The 17,500-nt window shown below is 36.4% G+C and overlaps 1 protein-coding gene across 1 annotated transcript in view; it reads left to right on the top strand.

The window, feature by feature from the left end:
- The window catches only part of snap25a (synaptosome associated protein 25a), a 78,333-nt gene that overhangs the window by 27,192 nt on the left and 33,641 nt on the right, over positions 1 to 17,500 (top strand). The window contains exons 2-3 of the mRNA XM_061885694.1: positions 5,542 to 5,684; positions 10,115 to 10,156. Of these exons, the coding sequence (XP_061741678.1) occupies positions 5,613 to 5,684; positions 10,115 to 10,156 (114 nt within the window). The 5' untranslated portion in view covers positions 5,542 to 5,612. The remainder of the gene's footprint in view (positions 1 to 5,541; positions 5,685 to 10,114; positions 10,157 to 17,500) is intronic.

The raw sequence follows: 17,500 nt of genomic DNA, 5'->3' as shown, positions 1-17,500 counted from the left end.
CGCACATGATATCACACACAAGTCAACACATTGTAGGACAGCTTGTATCACTCATGATATCATACACAAGTAACCATGCTGCATGACTACAGGTATCACACATGATATCATACACATGTAAACACTCTGCTTGTATCCCACATGATATCCCACACACAAGTAAACACACTGCTTGTGTGGCACATGATGACATGCTGCTTGTATCGCACATGAGATCACACACAATGCAACATGCTGCTTGTATCGCACATGATCACACACAAGTAAACACTTTTCAGGACTATTTGGATCGCACATGATATCACACACAAGTAAACACACTGCTTGTGTGGCACATGATGACACGCTGCTTGTATCGCACATGAGATCACACACAATGCAACATGCTGCTTGTATCGCACATGATCACACACAAGTAAACACTTTTCAGGACTATTTGGATCGCACATGATATCACACTCAAGTCAACACACTGCTTGTGTGGCACATGACACGCTGCTTGTATCGCTCATGAGATCACACACAGGGCAACATGCTGCTTTTATCGCGCATGATACCACACAAGTAAGCACTTTTCACGACTATTTGGATCGCACATGATATCACACACAAGTCAACACTTAGCAGGACAGCTTGTATCACACATGATATCATATACCAGTAACCATGCCACAGGACTACTTGTATCACACATGATATCACACACAAGTAAACACTCTGCTTGTATCCCACATGATATCGCACACGAGTAAACACTCTGGTTGAATCGCACATAATCCCCACAAGCATACACTTTGCAGGACTGCTTGGATTGCACATGATATCAGACACAAGTAAACACGCAGCAGGCCTACTTGTATCGCACATGATGTCACACACAAGTAAACGCTCTGGTTGTATCGCACGTGAAATCACACAAGTAAACATTTTGCAGGACTGTTTGGATTGCACATGATATCACATACAAGTAAACACCCTGCTTGTATCGCCCATGATATCTCATATTTAACATGCAAGCTGGTAGAGAGATATGAAATAAAGATGAACAAGATGTTGTTTATCTGTCAGTCCATGAAGTGACTAAACAAGAGCGTCCATATTTACAGCAGGGAGCGTCTACAAATGAAGCACTTATTAGCAAACGTAAACAAAGGTTTGTGGTTTCTGCTCAACCTCAACTCATTACTGCAGCAGCCATGATACTGTACGCCTGCAAGTGATATCACTGACGGGTGACCATACTGTACGCTTGCAAGCGATATTGACATGTGGCCATAATGTATGCTTGCAAGAGATATGTTTGACACATGACAATACAGTATGATTGCAGGTGATATATTTATGTGTGACCATACTGCACGCTTGCAAGTGATATCGTTAATGTGTGATTATACAGTATGCTTGCAAGTGATATCGTTGACCCGTGGCCATACTGTACGCTTGCAAGTGATATCGAAGCGTGACCATACTGTACGCTTGCAAGTGATATCACTGATATGTGATGATACTGTACGTTTGAAAGTGATATCACTGACACGTGACTAGACTCTACGTTTGAAAGTGATATAATTTGAGTGTGATGATACTCTACGCTTGCAAGTGATATCATTTACATGTGATGATACTCTACCCGTGCAAGTGATATCATTTAGGTGTGACGATACTGTACTTTTGCAAGTGATATCAGTGATGTGTGAAGATACTGAATGCTTTCAAGTGATATTGACGTGTGAGGATACCATACACTTGCAAGTGATATCATTTACATGTGACGATACTGTACCCGTGCAAGTGATATCATTTAGGTGTGACGATACTGTACTTTTGCAAGTGATATCATTGATGTGTGAAGATACTGAATGATTGCAAGTAATATTGACGTGTGAGGATACCATACACTTGCAAGTGATATCATTTACATGTGACGATACTGTACCCGGGCAAGTGATATCATTGAGGTGTGACGATACTGTACTTTTGCAAGTGATATCATTGACGTGTGAGGATACTGTATGTTTGCAAGTGAAATCAATGACTATACAATATATACGCTTGTGAGTTATATCATTGATATGTGATGATACTGTATACTTGCAAGTGATATCATTTACATGTGATGATACTGTACCTGTACAAGTGATATCATTTACGTGTGACGATACTGTACTTTTGCAAGTGTTATCATTGATGTGTGAGGATACTGTATACTTGCAAGTGGTATCATTGACGTGTGAGGATACTGTATGCTTGCGAATGATATAATTGACCTGTGAGGATATTGTATGCATGCGAGTGGTATCATCGATGTGTGAGGATACTCTATGCTTGCGAGTGATATCATTGACATGCGAGGATACTGTACACTCGCAAGCGATATCATTGACATACGACGATACAGTATGATTGCAAGTAATATCAATGACTATACTATACGCTTGTAAGTGATATCACGATACTGTATGCTTGCAAGTGATGTCATTGATGTGTGAGGATACTGTATGCCTGCGAGTGATATTGACGTGTGAGGATACCATACACTTGCAAGTGATATCATTTACATTTTATGATACCGTACCCGTGCAAGTGATATCATTTAGGTGTGATAATACTGAACTTTTGCAAGTGATATCATTGTGTGAAGATACTGAATGCTTGGAAGTGATATTGACGTGTGAGGATACCATACACTTGCAAGTGATATCATTTACATGTGATGATACTGTACCCGTGCAAGTGATATCATTTAGGTGTGACGATACTGTACTTTTGCAAGTGATATCATTGATGTGTGAAGATACTGAATGCTTGCAAGTGATATTGACGTGTGAGGATACCATACTCTTGCAAGTGATATCATTTACATGTGATGATACTGTACCCGTGCAAGTGATATCATTTAGGTGTAACGATACTGTACTTTTGCAAGTGATATAATTGACGTGTGAGGATACCATACACTTGCAAGTGATATCATTTACATGTGATGATACTGTACCCGTGCAAGTGATATCATTTAGGTGTGACGATACTGTACTTTTGCAAGTGATATCATTGACATGTGAGGATACCTTATGCTTGCAAGTGATATCGAAGCGTGACCATACTGTACGCTTGCAAGTGATATCACTGATACGTGACGATACTGTACGTTTGAAAGTGATATCACTGACATGTGACTAGACTCTACGCTTGAAAGTGATATAATTTGAGTGTGGGGATACTGTACGCTTGCAAGTGATATCATTTACATGTGATGATACTGTACCCGTGCAAGTGATATCATTTAGGTGTGACGATACTGTACTTTTGCAAGTGATATCATTGACATGTGAGGATACCTTATGCTTGCAAGTGAAATCACTGACTATACTATATATACGCTTGTAAGTTGTATCATTGATATGTGATGATACTGTATACTTGCAAGTGATATCAGTTACATGTGATGATACTGTACCTGTACAAGTGATATCATTTACGTGTGCCGATACTGTACTTTTGCAAGTGATATCATTGATGTGTGAGGATACTGTATACTTGCAAGTGGTATCATTGAGGTGTGAGGATACTGTATGACTGCGAATGATATAATTGACCTGTGAGGATATTGTATGCATGCGAGTGGTATCATCGACGTGTGAGGATACTCTATGCTTGCGAGTGATATCATTGACATGCGAGGATACTGTACACTCGCAAGCGATATCATTGACATACGACGATACAGTATGATTGCAAGTAACATCAATGACTATACTATACGCTTGTAAGTGATATCACGATACTGTATGCTTGCAAGTGATGTCATTGATGTGTGAGGATACTGTATGCCTGCGAGTGATATTGACGTGTGAGGATACCATACACTTGCAAGTGATATCATTTACATTTTATGATACCGTACCCGTGTAAGTGATATCATTTAGGTGTGATAATACTGAACTTTTGCAAGTGATATCATTGATGTGTGAAGATACTGAATGCTTGGAAGTGATATTGACGTGTGAGGATACAGAATGCTTGCAGGTGAAATCAATGACTATATTATGCGCTTGTAAGGTATATCATTGATGTGTGATGATACTGTATGCTTGCGAATGATATCAATGACTATACCATACGCTTGTAAGTTATATCATTAATGTGTGATGATACTGTACGCTTGCAAGTGATATCTTTGACGTGTGAGGATGCTGTATGCTTGCGAATGATATCATTGACCTGTGAGGATACTGTATGCATGCGAGTGATATCATCGACGTGTGAGGATACTCTATGCTTGCGAGTGATATCACTAACATGTGAGGATAATGTACCTACAAGTGATATCATTGACATATGACGATACAGTATGCTTGCAAGTGATATCAATGATTATACTATTCGCTTGTAAGTGATATCACGATACTGTATGCTTGCACGTGATGTCATTGATGTGTGAGGATATTGTATGCTTGCGAGTGATATCATCAAAGTGTGAGGATACTTTATGCTTGGGGTATATATTATCGATGTGTGAGGATACTGTACGCTTGCAAGTGATATCATTATGTGACCATACGGTATGCTTACAAGTGATATCAATGACCATACTATACGCTTGTGATATCTTTGATGTGTGACGATACTGTATGCTTACAACTGATATCATTGATATGTGACAATACTGTATGCTTGCAACTGATATATTTGATGTGTGACGATACTGTATGCTTGCAAGCGATATCATTGACGTGTGGCGATGCTGTATGCTTGCAAGTGATATCATTGATATGTGATGATACTGTATGCTTGCAACTGATATCATTGATATGTGACGATACTGTATGCATGCAACTGATATATTTGATGTGTGACGATACTGTATGCTTGCAACTGATATCATTGATATGTGACGATACTGTATGCTTGCAACTGATATATTTGATGTGTGACGATACTGTATGCTTGCAAGCGATATCATTGACGTGTGGCGATACTGTATGCTTGCTTGATATGTGACAATACTGTATGCTTGCAAGTGATATCATTGATATGTGACGATACTGTATGCTTGCAACTGATATCATTGATATGTGACGATACTGTATGCTTGCAACTGATATATTTGATGTGTGACGATACTGTATGCTTGCAACTGATATCATTGATACGTGACGATACTGTATGCTTGCAACTGATATATTTGATGTGTGACGATACTGTATGCTTGCAAGCGATATCATTGACGTGTGACGATACTGTATGCTTGCTTGATGTGTGACAATACTGTATGCTTGCAAGTGTTAAATTTGTTGTGGGACGATAGTGTATGCTTGCAAGTGATATCTTTGTTGTGTGACGATGCCGTATGCTTGCCAGTGATATCATTGACGTGTGACGATACCGTTTGCTTGCGAGTGATATTATCGATGTGTGACAATACTGTATGCTTGCGAGTGATATCATTGACGCGTGACTATACTGTTCGCTTGAAAGTGATATGATTGGCGATACTGACAGCTGATCAAATGTTTCCTGGCTCTTTTGTCTTCCCCGCAGCTCTTTGGGGATTCCCTCTAGGATCTTGACTTCCTGTTGGAGAGCCTCTCCTCCCCCCACAGCCAGCCGCCATGGCCGATGACGCCGACATGCGTAACGAGCTGTCAGACATGCAGCAGCGTGCCGACCAGCTGGGTGACGAGGTGACAAGAACATTTTCATCAAAACATTCTCAACATGAATTTTGTCACTAAGGAAAATAGTATTAATGCTCTCAAATATCGATGACATTTTATGTTTTATCACAAAATTAATCGAATAAAAACACCCTCATCATGTTTCAAATACCCCATAATGTAATGACTTTTTGTTTTCGATACATTTTGTAACTTTTTATAAAGAGAGTAAGAAACACATGTCAGTGCCCCCCCACCCCTCCAAGCCTTTATAAGCTGAGTTGTTTGTGAAATAAAAATTATCAAAACCAAAAAGAAGCTGCAGAAAAACTTCATATTTATTCAAATTTTAAAAACATCTTTTTTACTCTCTTTTTTGCAAATGCCTCACAGCCAAATATGCAAATTTGACAATGATGTCGCACCCTCCTGCTCTCAAATATCAATAATAACACTTCACTTTGTCCACATTTTGCCACGTAGCAGCCTTATTACAAAATTTATTGAAGCAAAAAAAAATCCTCAAAATTCCACAAATAATTCCCCATAATGTAGTGATTTTTTAAAAAACTTTTTTAATATAAATTTTGCAACTTACAAAAATGGTGCTAAGAAACACATGTCAGCCCCACCCCCACCCACAAAAAGCACTTATAAGCTCAGTTGTGTTTGTGACATAAACATTAAAAACAAAAAAAGAGATAAAAAAAAAATTCATGTGCACTTTTGAATTTATTTATTGTAATTTTCATGTTTTTTTTGTTTTTTTTTACTGTGTTTCTTTCTAATTGTCATGTTTTTTTTTTACTGACATTTTGCAAACGCGTCACAGCCAAATATGCAAATTTGACGATGATGTCACTCCGGCCGCGCACCCTCCTGCACTCAAATATCAATAATAACACTGCAACTTTTTTGCAAAATTGATAGAATAAAAAAAATCCTTAAAATTCTACAAATAATTCCGCATAATGTAATGAATTTCTTTTTTTACTTTTTTAATATAAATTTTGCAACTTACAAAAATGGTGCTAAGAAATAAAGCACTTATAAGCTCAGTTGTGTTTGTGACATAAAAGATTGAAAATAAAAAGATTAAAAAAACGTTAATGTGCACATTTAAGTTTATTTATTTTAATTTTCATGTTTTTTTTTTACTGTTTTTCTAATTTTCATGTATTTTTTACTACTTTTTTGCAAATGCATCACAGCCAAATATGTAAATTTGACGATGATGTCGCACCCTCCTGCTCTCAAATATCAAAAATAACACTACACTTTGTCCACATTTTGTTACGTTGCAGCCTTATTACAAAATTGATTGAATCAAAAAACTAAATCCTCAAAATTCCACAAATAATTCCCCATAATGTAATGATTTTTTTTACTTTTTCAATATAAATTTTGCAACTTACAAAAATGGTGCTAAGAAACACTTGTCCCCCCCAAAAAGGCACTTATAAGCTCAGTTGTGTTTGTGACATAAAACATTAAAAATTTAAAAATTTAAAAAAAGTTAATGTGCACCTTAAAATGTATTTATTGTAATTTTCATGATTTGTTTTTGTTTTTTTTATTGTTTTTCTCATTTTCATGTTTTTTTTCACTGTTTTTCTCTTTTGTGACATTAAAAATTTAAAATAATTTGTTTTTGAAAAAGTTAATTTTAATGTTTTTTTTTTTTTTTACTGTTTTATACTTACTTTTTTGCAAATGCGTCACAGCCAAATATGCAAATCTGACGATGATGCCGCACCCTCCTGCTCTCAAATATCAATAATAACACTTCACTTTGTCCACATTTTGTCACGTTGCAGCCTTATTACAAAATTGATTAAATAAAAAAAAAAATCCTCAAAATTCCACAAAAAATTCCCCATTATATAGTGATTTTTTTTAAAACTTTTTTGATAGAAATTTTGCAACTTACAAAAATGGTGCTAAGAAACACTTGTCCCCCCCAAAAAGCACTTATAAGCTCAGTTGTGTTTGTGACATAAAACATTAAAAATTAAAAAATTAAAAAAAAGTTAATGTGCACCTTAAAATGTATTTATTGTAATTTTCGTGATTTGTTTTTTTTAACTGTTTTTCTCATTTTCATGCTTTTTTCACTGTTTTTCTCATTTGTGACATAAAAAATTTAAAATAATTTGTTTTTGAAAAAGTTAATTTTAATTTTAATGTTTTTTTTTTTTTTTACTGTTTTATACTTACTTTTTTGCAAATGCATCACAGCCAAATATGCAAATCTGACGATGATGTCGCACCCTCCTGCTCTCAAATATCAATAATAACACTTCACTTTGTCCACATTTTGTTGCGTTGCAGCCTTATTACAAAATTGATCATGTAAAAAAAATCCTCAAAATTATCCAAATAATTCCCCATAATGTTATGATTTTTTTTCACTTTTTTAATAGAAATTTTGCAACTTACAAAAATGGTCCTAAGAAACATTGTCCCCCCCAAAAAGCACTTATAAGCTCAGTTGTGTTTGTGACATAAAACATTAAAAACAAAAAAGAGATTTAAAAAAATAAAAAATGTGCACCTTTAAATGTATTTATTGTAATTTTTGTGTTTTTTATTACGGTTTTTATGTTTTTTTACTCACCTCTTTGCAAATGCATCACAGCCAAATATGCAAATCTGACGATGATGTCGCACCCTCCTGCTCTCAAATATCAATAATAACACCTCACTTTGTCTACATTTTGTTACGTTGCAGCCTTATTACAAAATTTATTGAATCAAAAAAGAATCCTCAAAATTCCACAAATAATTCCCCATATTGTAATGATTTTTTAAACTTTTTAAATATAAATGTTGCAACTTACAAAAATGGTCCTAAGAAACACTTGTCCCCCCCAAAAAGGCACTTATAAGCTCAGTTGTGTTTGTGACATAAAACATTAAAAACAAAAAAGAGATTTAAAAAAATAAATAATGTGCACCTTTAAATGTATTTATTGTAATTTTCATGTTTTTATTACGGTTTTTATGTTTTTTTACTCACCTTTTTGCAAATGCGTCACAGCCAAATATGCAAATCTGACGATGATGTCGCACCCTCCTGCTCTCAAATATCAATAATAACACTTCACTTTGTCCACATTTTGTTGCGTTGCAGCCTTATTACAAAATTTATTGAATCAAAAAAGAATCCTCAAAATTCCACAAATAATTCCCCATAATGTAATGATTTTTTAAACTTTTTAAATATAAATGTTGCAACTTAAGAAACACTTGTCCCCCCCAAAAAGGCACTCATAAGCTCAGTTGTGTTTGTGACATAAAACATTAAAAACAAAAAAGAGATAAAAAAAAAACAAAAAACTTAACGTACACCTTTAAATGTATTTATTGTAATTTTCACGTTTTTTTTTTTTTTACTGTTTTTATACTCACTTTTTTGCAAATGCATCACAGCCAAATATGCAAATCTGACGATGATGTCGCACCCTCCTGCTCTCAAATATCAATAATAACACTTCACTTTGTCCACATTTTGTTGCGTTGCAGCCTTATTACAAAATTGATTGAATCAAAAAAGAATCCTCAAAATTCCACAAATAATTCCCCATAATGTAATGATTTTGTTTTCACTTTTTTGATATAAATTTTGCAACTTACAAAAATGGTGCTAAGAAACGCTTGTCCCCCCCCCCCCCCAAAAAGCACTTACAAGCTCAGTTGAGTTTGTGACATAAAACATTAAAAACCAAAAAAAATGGACAAAAATACTTTATGTGCACATTTAAATGTATTTATTCGAATTTTCATGTTTTATTACTCACTTTTTTTGCAAATGCATCAAAGCCAATGATGCAAATTTAATGACGGTGCCACTTTCCCGTCTTGTGGGAAACCCATCACCCACCTAACGATATCATAATGGTATCATAATGATACCACATTAGTATTTATTTTGATTGCGCTCTACAACAACGACGTTGAGTTAATTCACCCTGCACAGAAAGCGAGGTGTTACTTTTAGGTGAAAGGATGACAACATTATGAATATCCATGTGCACTTGATGAGTAACAGTGTGAATATTCATGTGCACCTGATGCACCTTGTGTATTCATGTATTCATAAGTGCGCTCGACCTTGCGAGTCTTTTATCTCCCCCCCCCCCCCATGACTCACACTGACCAGCAGAATAGTCAACATGGAGCACAAAATGGCGGTGCGATGAACCGTTTTTGCGGCCACGGTCAAAAGAAGGGCTGTAAAAAAAAATGGAGAAACAAAACATCTTGACTTAGTTCTCGTCGGGGCTTTAAGAGAAAGATGGCGACATCACCTGGTGTAATGGAGGGCTCTGATTGGACGGTGTACACAGGTGTCAGGAATATTCCATCCTTACTAACCTGGATGTTGTTCCAATGTTGAATGCGAGTAAGATCTTGTGTTCGCAGCCTGAGACTAACATGTGGATGTTTGTCCACAGTCCCTGGAGAGCACTCGTCGTATGCTGCAGCTGGTGGAAGAGGTAAGCAAACTTCAAATGTTCTCATTTTTTATTCATAAAGTGCTTCTGACAGAAAAAAATCACTAAGTTTAGTACAATGCAGGAGAATTAAAACAGCAATGAATGAAAACAGGGCAAGAATATAACATGCATGTGTGTAGATATTATACAGTATCAATCAATCAATCAATGTGTACTTATATAGCCCTAAATCACTAGTGTCTCAAAGGGCTGCACAAACCACCACGACATCCTCGGTAGGCCCACATAAGGGCAAGGAAAACTCACACCCAGTGGGACGTCGGTGACAATGATGACTATGAGAACCTTGGAGAGGAGGAAAGCAATGGATGTCGAGCGGGTCCAACATGATACTGTGAAAGTTCAATCCACAATGGATCCAACACAGTCGCGAGAGTCCAGTCCAAAGCGGATCCAACACAGCAGCGAGAGTCCCGTTCACAGCGGAGCCAGCAGGAAACCATCCCAAGCGGAGGCGGATCAGCAGCGCAGAGATGTCCCCAGCCGATACACAGGCAAGCAGTACATGGCCACCGGATCGGACCGGACCCCCTCCACAAGGGAGAGTGGGACATAGAAGAAAAAGAAAAGAAACGGCAGATCAACTGGTCTAAAAAGGGAGTCTATTTAAAGGCTAGAGTATACAAATGAGTTTTAAGGTGAGACTTAAATGCTCTTACTGAGGTGGCATCTCGAACTGTTACCGGGAGGGCATTCCAGAGTACTGGAGCCCGAACGGAAAACGCTCTATAGCCCGCAGACTTTTTTTGGGCTTTGGGAATCACTAATAAGCCGGAGTCCTTTGAACGCAGATTTCTTGCCGGGACATACGGTACAATACAATCGGCAAGCTAGGATGGAGCTAGACCATGTAGTATTTTATACGTAAGTAGTAAAACCTTAAAGTCACATCTTATGTACAGTATGTGTGTATAATTATATATATATATATATATATATATATATATATATTTTACAAACCCCGTTTCCATATGAGTTGGGAGATTGTGTTAGATGTAAATATAAACAGAATACAATGATTTGCAAATCCTTTTCCACCCATATTCAGTTGAATGCACCACAAAGACCAGATTTTTGATGTTCAAACTCATAAACTTTGTTTATTTTTTTGGCAAATAATAACTAACTTAGAATTTCATGGCTGCAACACGTGCTAAAGTAGTTGGGAAAGGGCATGTTCACCACCTTTTCTTTTAACAACACTCAATAAACGTTGGGGAACTGAGGAAACTAATAGTTGAAGCTTTGAAAGTGGACTTCTTTCCCATTCTTCTTTTATGTAGGGCATGGGTGTCAAACTCTGGCCCGCGGGCCAAATCTGGCCCGCCGTGTAATTTAATTTGGCCCTTGAGGCATTATCAATTTAGCATTAGAGCTGGCCCGCCGGTGTTATACAGCGTGGATGCCGCTGTAACACCGCATTCACCGCTAATACTCATACTTGCCAACCCTCCTAATTTTCCCGGTAGACTCCCGAAGTTCAGTGCCCCTCCGGAAAATCTCCCGGGGCAACCATTCTCCCGAATTTATACCGATTTCCACCTGGACAACTACATTGGCGTTCTCTACACCTGTCGTCACGTCCGATTTTCCTGCATACTAACACCGTGTCACATAATATTTGTGGCTTATACACACACACACACACACACACACACACACACACACGCACAATGCATACTTAGTCAACAGCCATACAGGTCACACTGAGGGTGGCCGTATAAACAACTTTAGCACTGTTACAAATAAGCGCCACACTGTGAACCCACACCAAACAAGAATCACAAACACATTTCGGGCGAACATCCGCACCGTAACACAACAGAACAAATACCCTGTAGCCCTTGCAGCACTAACTCTTCCGGGAAACTTCCAGCAAACTGACCTATAATTAACATTTTATTCATGCATTTTCTCTTGCTACTTCAAGGCTTGAATGTTTGGTTTATTCATTATTATTTTATTTTCAAATGTATTATTAGCCTGTGGAAAAAAATGTATTTTTACCTCAGAAGATTGCAAATAGAAAAAAGGGCATAAAATGTTTATTTAAATTTTATTTGATATGCCATTGATATTTTTTTAATTATTATTATTATTATTTGAAACTGGATTTTGCATGTCACTAAAGTTATATAAGCCTTGCTTGTTTAATATTTAATGCAAAACTCATTTGGGTCCCTATTAAAAGGTTAATTTGTTCAACCTTGGCCCGCGGCTTTGTTCCGTTTCAAATTTTGGCCCACTCTGTATTTGAGTTTGACACCCCTGATGTAGAGCCTCAGCCGTTCAACAGTCCGGGGTCTCCGCTGTCGTATTTTAGGCTTCATAATGCGCCACACATTTTCGATAGGAGACAGACCTGGACTGCAGGTGGGCCAGGAAAGTACCCGCGCTCTTTTTTTACGAAGCCACGCTGTTGTAACACTTGTCTTGCTGAAATAAGCAGGGGCGTCCATGACAACGTTGCTTGGATGACAACATATGTTGCTCCAAAACCTGTATGGACCATTCAGCATTAATGGTGCCTTCACAGATGTGTAAGTTACCCATGCCTTGGGCACTAATACACCCCCATACCATCACAGATGCTGGTTTTTGAAATTTGCGCCTATAACAATCCGGATGGTTATTTTCCTCTTTGTTCCGGAGGGCACCACGTCCTCTGTTTCCAAATATAATTTGAAATGTGGACTCGTCAGACCACAGAACACCTTTCCACTTTGCATCAGTCCATCTTAGGTGAGCTCGGGCCCAGCCAAGCCAGCGGCGTTTCAGGATATTGTTGATAAATGGGTTTGGCTTTGCATAGTAGAGTTTGAACTTGCACTTACAGATGTAGCGACCAACTGTAGTTACTGACAGTGGTTTTATGAAGTGTTCCTGAGCCCATGTGGTGATATCCTTTACACACTGATGTCGGTTTTTGATGCAGTACCGCCTGAGGGATCAAAAGTCCGTAATATCATCGCTTACGTGCAGTGATTTCTCCAGATTCTCTGAACTTTTTGATGATTTTACGGACCGTAGATGGTAAAATCCCTAAATTCCTTGCAATAGCTCGTTGAGAAATGTTGTTCTAAAACTGTTTGACAATTTGCTTACAAATTGGTGACCCTCGCCCCATCCTTGTTTGTGAATTACTTAGCATTTTATGGAAGCTGCTTTTATACCCAATCATGGCACCCACCTGTTCCCAATTAGCCTGCACACCTGTGGGGTGTTTCTTATAAGTGTTTGATGAGCATTCCTCAACTTTATCAGTATTTATTGCCCCCTTTCCCAACTTCTTTGTCACAAGTTGCTGGCATCAAATTCTAAAGTAATGATTATTTGCACACAAAAAAAAATGTTTATGAGTTTGAACATCAAATATGTTGTGTTTGTAGCATATTCAACTGAATATGGGTTGAAAATTATTTGCAAATCGTATTCCGTTTATATTTACATCTAACACAGTTTCCCAACTCATATGGAAATGGGGTTTGTATATGTGCATATATATATGATATGTGTGTATTTATGTATATGTCTATATATATTACATATGTATGTATATTATATACTATATTTATATATAGGTATATATATTATATATGTGTATTTATATGTGTATATATTATGTGTATATATTTTATTTGGATATCTATCCATGTATTTATATATATGTGTATAAATTAGGGCTGGGCAACGATTAAAAATTTTAATCGAAGTTAATCGCACTATTTCTCTGATTAATCACGATTAACTGCATTGTATACGCAAAGCCCAATAATGAATTCAAAAGTAGTGTGTAGTGCACCTTTATTGGAATATTCTCCCACATGAACAAAAGCGCCAAAACATTTGTTGTGCAAACACTATTTAAATCAGTCCTTGTTAAACAGTAGCAGTTAAATAGCATATTTTATGAAAATCAACTCAAAAAATGTAAATACAAACATTTAAGCTTATTTCCACTGCCAGGGTATTTAAGTTATCCTGTTTGTTATGGAAAATAAATATAATCTACATACAAATCTCTGAGCCACAATCATAACATCTGAACAGGCAATTTCTGAGGTAACAGCAGAAACATTTTTTTTTATCAGGGATCTTATGTTTGAAAAACCTATATTATAGGTAGTGGGCTGTTTTAGGGAATTTTTGATCAAATTATCCGTAGTAGCAATATTAATAATGTTGTGTTTATTCTGCGTAGTGCACTTAAAATAATTATGACCATATCTAGGAATTGATATGATGGGAATTTTCCGATTGTTTGCTTGGTGCTTTGATAAACTGAACGCATCATATGCATGATACTATATTGTGATGTTATGAAGCCAGGGAATAAAAGAACTACCCTACCCAGCATGCAACAGGAGTGAGGAGCATGCGCGGTAGCCCGGTATAGGTTGTGTGTCGCCATGACGGCATCTTGTATGTTGTGATATGCACGCTCTGAAAGCAAATGTTAAGAAGTCAGCCAACACTCCTCGGCTGCATTATTCATAAATAGACAGACAACACATATACGCCGCTGCTCCACAGGCCGCTGGATGTAGCCGGCAAAGTATTCCCATGCTAGCTAGCCGGTCTAGCAAGCACGCGTCATTCAGTCCAAAACGGCCCGATCTATCCACATTCAGAATTGTCTGGCGGTCGTAAGTGATCCCGGAGTGACCACGCTGTAAGCCAGCCATGAAATTTGCAGAATTGTCCGGTATTTTTGCCAAATGTTCCATCTTTACCAAGAGCCCCTCGACGCCGGGCGACGCCGTCTTGTTAAGAAAAGGCGTTAACAAAATAAAAGCATGTAAACAACATACGCAAATGTGCGATAAAATAATTGTCGGCGTTAATAGATTGATGAGTTAACACGTAATTAACGCATTAATTTGCCCACCCCTAGTATAAATATTACATATGTATGTATATTGTGTACTATATTTATATATGTATGTATATTATATACTATATTTATACATGTGTATATTTATATGTATGTGTATATATATTAAATATACATGTATGTATATTATACACTATATTTATATATGTGTATATTTATATATATGTGTGTATATATAAAATATATATGTATACTACATGTGTATATTTATATGTATGTGTATATATATTAAATATACATGTATATTACATACTATATTTATATATGTGTATATTTATATATATGTGTGTATATATAAAATATATATGTATATTACATACTATATTTATATATGTGTATATTTATATATATGTGCATATATATTAAATATATATGTATATTATATACTACATGTGTTAATATATATATTATAAATGTGTGTATTTATATGTGTATATATATTATGTATATGTATTATATATGTGCATATTTACATATATGTGTGTATATATTTTATACGTATGTATATTTTATATATATATATTATATGTGTATATTTATATATATATGTGTGTATATATATATTATATATGTATATATATGTGTGTTTGTATGTGTCAATATTATATGTGTATATTTCTATATATATTATAAATGTGTATATATCACATATGTATGTATATATACACAATATATACTATATTTATATACATACACATACAATATATATGTATATTTATGTATATATGCATTCTATATATTATTTATGAATATTACAGACTTTGTGATATGTATATAAGTACACATATAAATGTGTATATATCTACACATATGTGAGTAAATGCGGTTTAGCTCGGTTGGTAGAGTGGCCGTGCCAGCAACTTAAGGGTTGCAGGTTCGATTCCCGCTTCCGCCATCCTAGTCACTACTGTGTCCTTGGGCAAGACACTTTACCCACCTGCTCCCAGTGCCACCCACACTGGTTTGAATGTAACTTAGATATTGGGTTTCACTATGTAAAGCGCTTTGAGTCACTAGAGAAAAAGCGCTATATAAATATAATTCACTTCACTTCACTATATATATATGTATATATATATATATATATATATATATATATGTATATATATATATATATATATATATATATATATATATATATATATATATATATATACACACTTACAACACATACATATATACACACGTACATATTTATATACATATATAAACATTTATATGTATATATTTATATATGATGTATAAACACAGATCTACATGTATACACACACATACATACATATATATATATATATATATATATATATATATATATATACACACACACATTGGACACCTCTGTACTAAATGGTAAGTGTATGCATGTTGTAAATAAACTAAGAGCATAACCTTGGGGGAACTATTAAGTTGCAACACCGATCTTTGATGGAATTGATATCCGCTGGCAATATGAAAACGTATCAATCTTTTCAGCAGAGGAGGGTGAGAAAGCACATTTAGTGGCTGCAGAGCTTGCTGGAGAACATGTTGACTGCTTGGGAATTCCCCCAGAGACACTTTTGCTACCGCTTGGGGAATTACACAATAATTTATACAGCAGTGTTGCCTTTTTGCTGCCTGCTCAAATGTGGCCTTCCTCATGAACCGCTGAGGAGGCAGCTGTGTGTGTGTGTGTGTGTGTGTGTGTGTGTGTGTGTGTGTGTGTGTGTGTGTGTGTGTGTGTGTGTGTGTGTGTGTGTGTGTGTGTGTGTGTGTGTGTGTGTGTGTGCGTGTCCATGCATGTCAGATTAGTGGCGTGTATGCAGTGGAATAGTATTTACGTGCATGGTGCAGAGTGTGGGTGATGGAACATGAGGAGCAGGATTGGATTTGGTTCTGCATGTCACTGATCAATATCTGCCCTGATGGATGACATGCTAACTCAGCACGGAGGCCCAGTGTAACGTTGCATGTACATGTTAAGTACACACCTTACCAGTTAAAGCTGTGATACCGCACTTGTCTTTTTGTCTGGGTTCACTAAACCAGTGTTTTTCAACCACTCGTTAGTGTGCCGTGAGATCATCTAAGTTCACTTATTTGGGCTAAAAATATTGTTTGCAAACCAGTGATTATAGTCTGCAAATGATGTGTTGTTGTTGAGTGTCGGTGCTGTCTAGAGCTGGGCGAAGTAACCGTGTAATACTCTTCCATACCAGTAGGTGGCTGCAAGTAGCTAATTGCTTTGTAGATGTGGTAAACAGCGGGAGGCAGTGTGAAGGTAAAAAAGTGTCCAATGCTTAAACCAAAAAGAAACAAAAGCTGAGTGCCATTAAGAAAAGGCATTGAAGCTTAGGGAAGGTTATGCAGAACCAAACTAAAACCAAACTGGCTACAAAGTCAACAAAAACAGAATGCTGGACGACAGCATTCTGTTTTGGATTTTGTGC

The sequence above is a fragment of the Nerophis ophidion genome, linkage group LG24, assembly GCF_033978795.1.
Source record: "Nerophis ophidion isolate RoL-2023_Sa linkage group LG24, RoL_Noph_v1.0, whole genome shotgun sequence".
In the NCBI taxonomy this organism is placed as follows: domain Eukaryota; kingdom Metazoa; phylum Chordata; class Actinopteri; order Syngnathiformes; family Syngnathidae; genus Nerophis; species Nerophis ophidion.
Note: the sequence above shows the minus strand (reverse complement) of the source record. Positions and strands in the feature narration are given on the sequence as shown.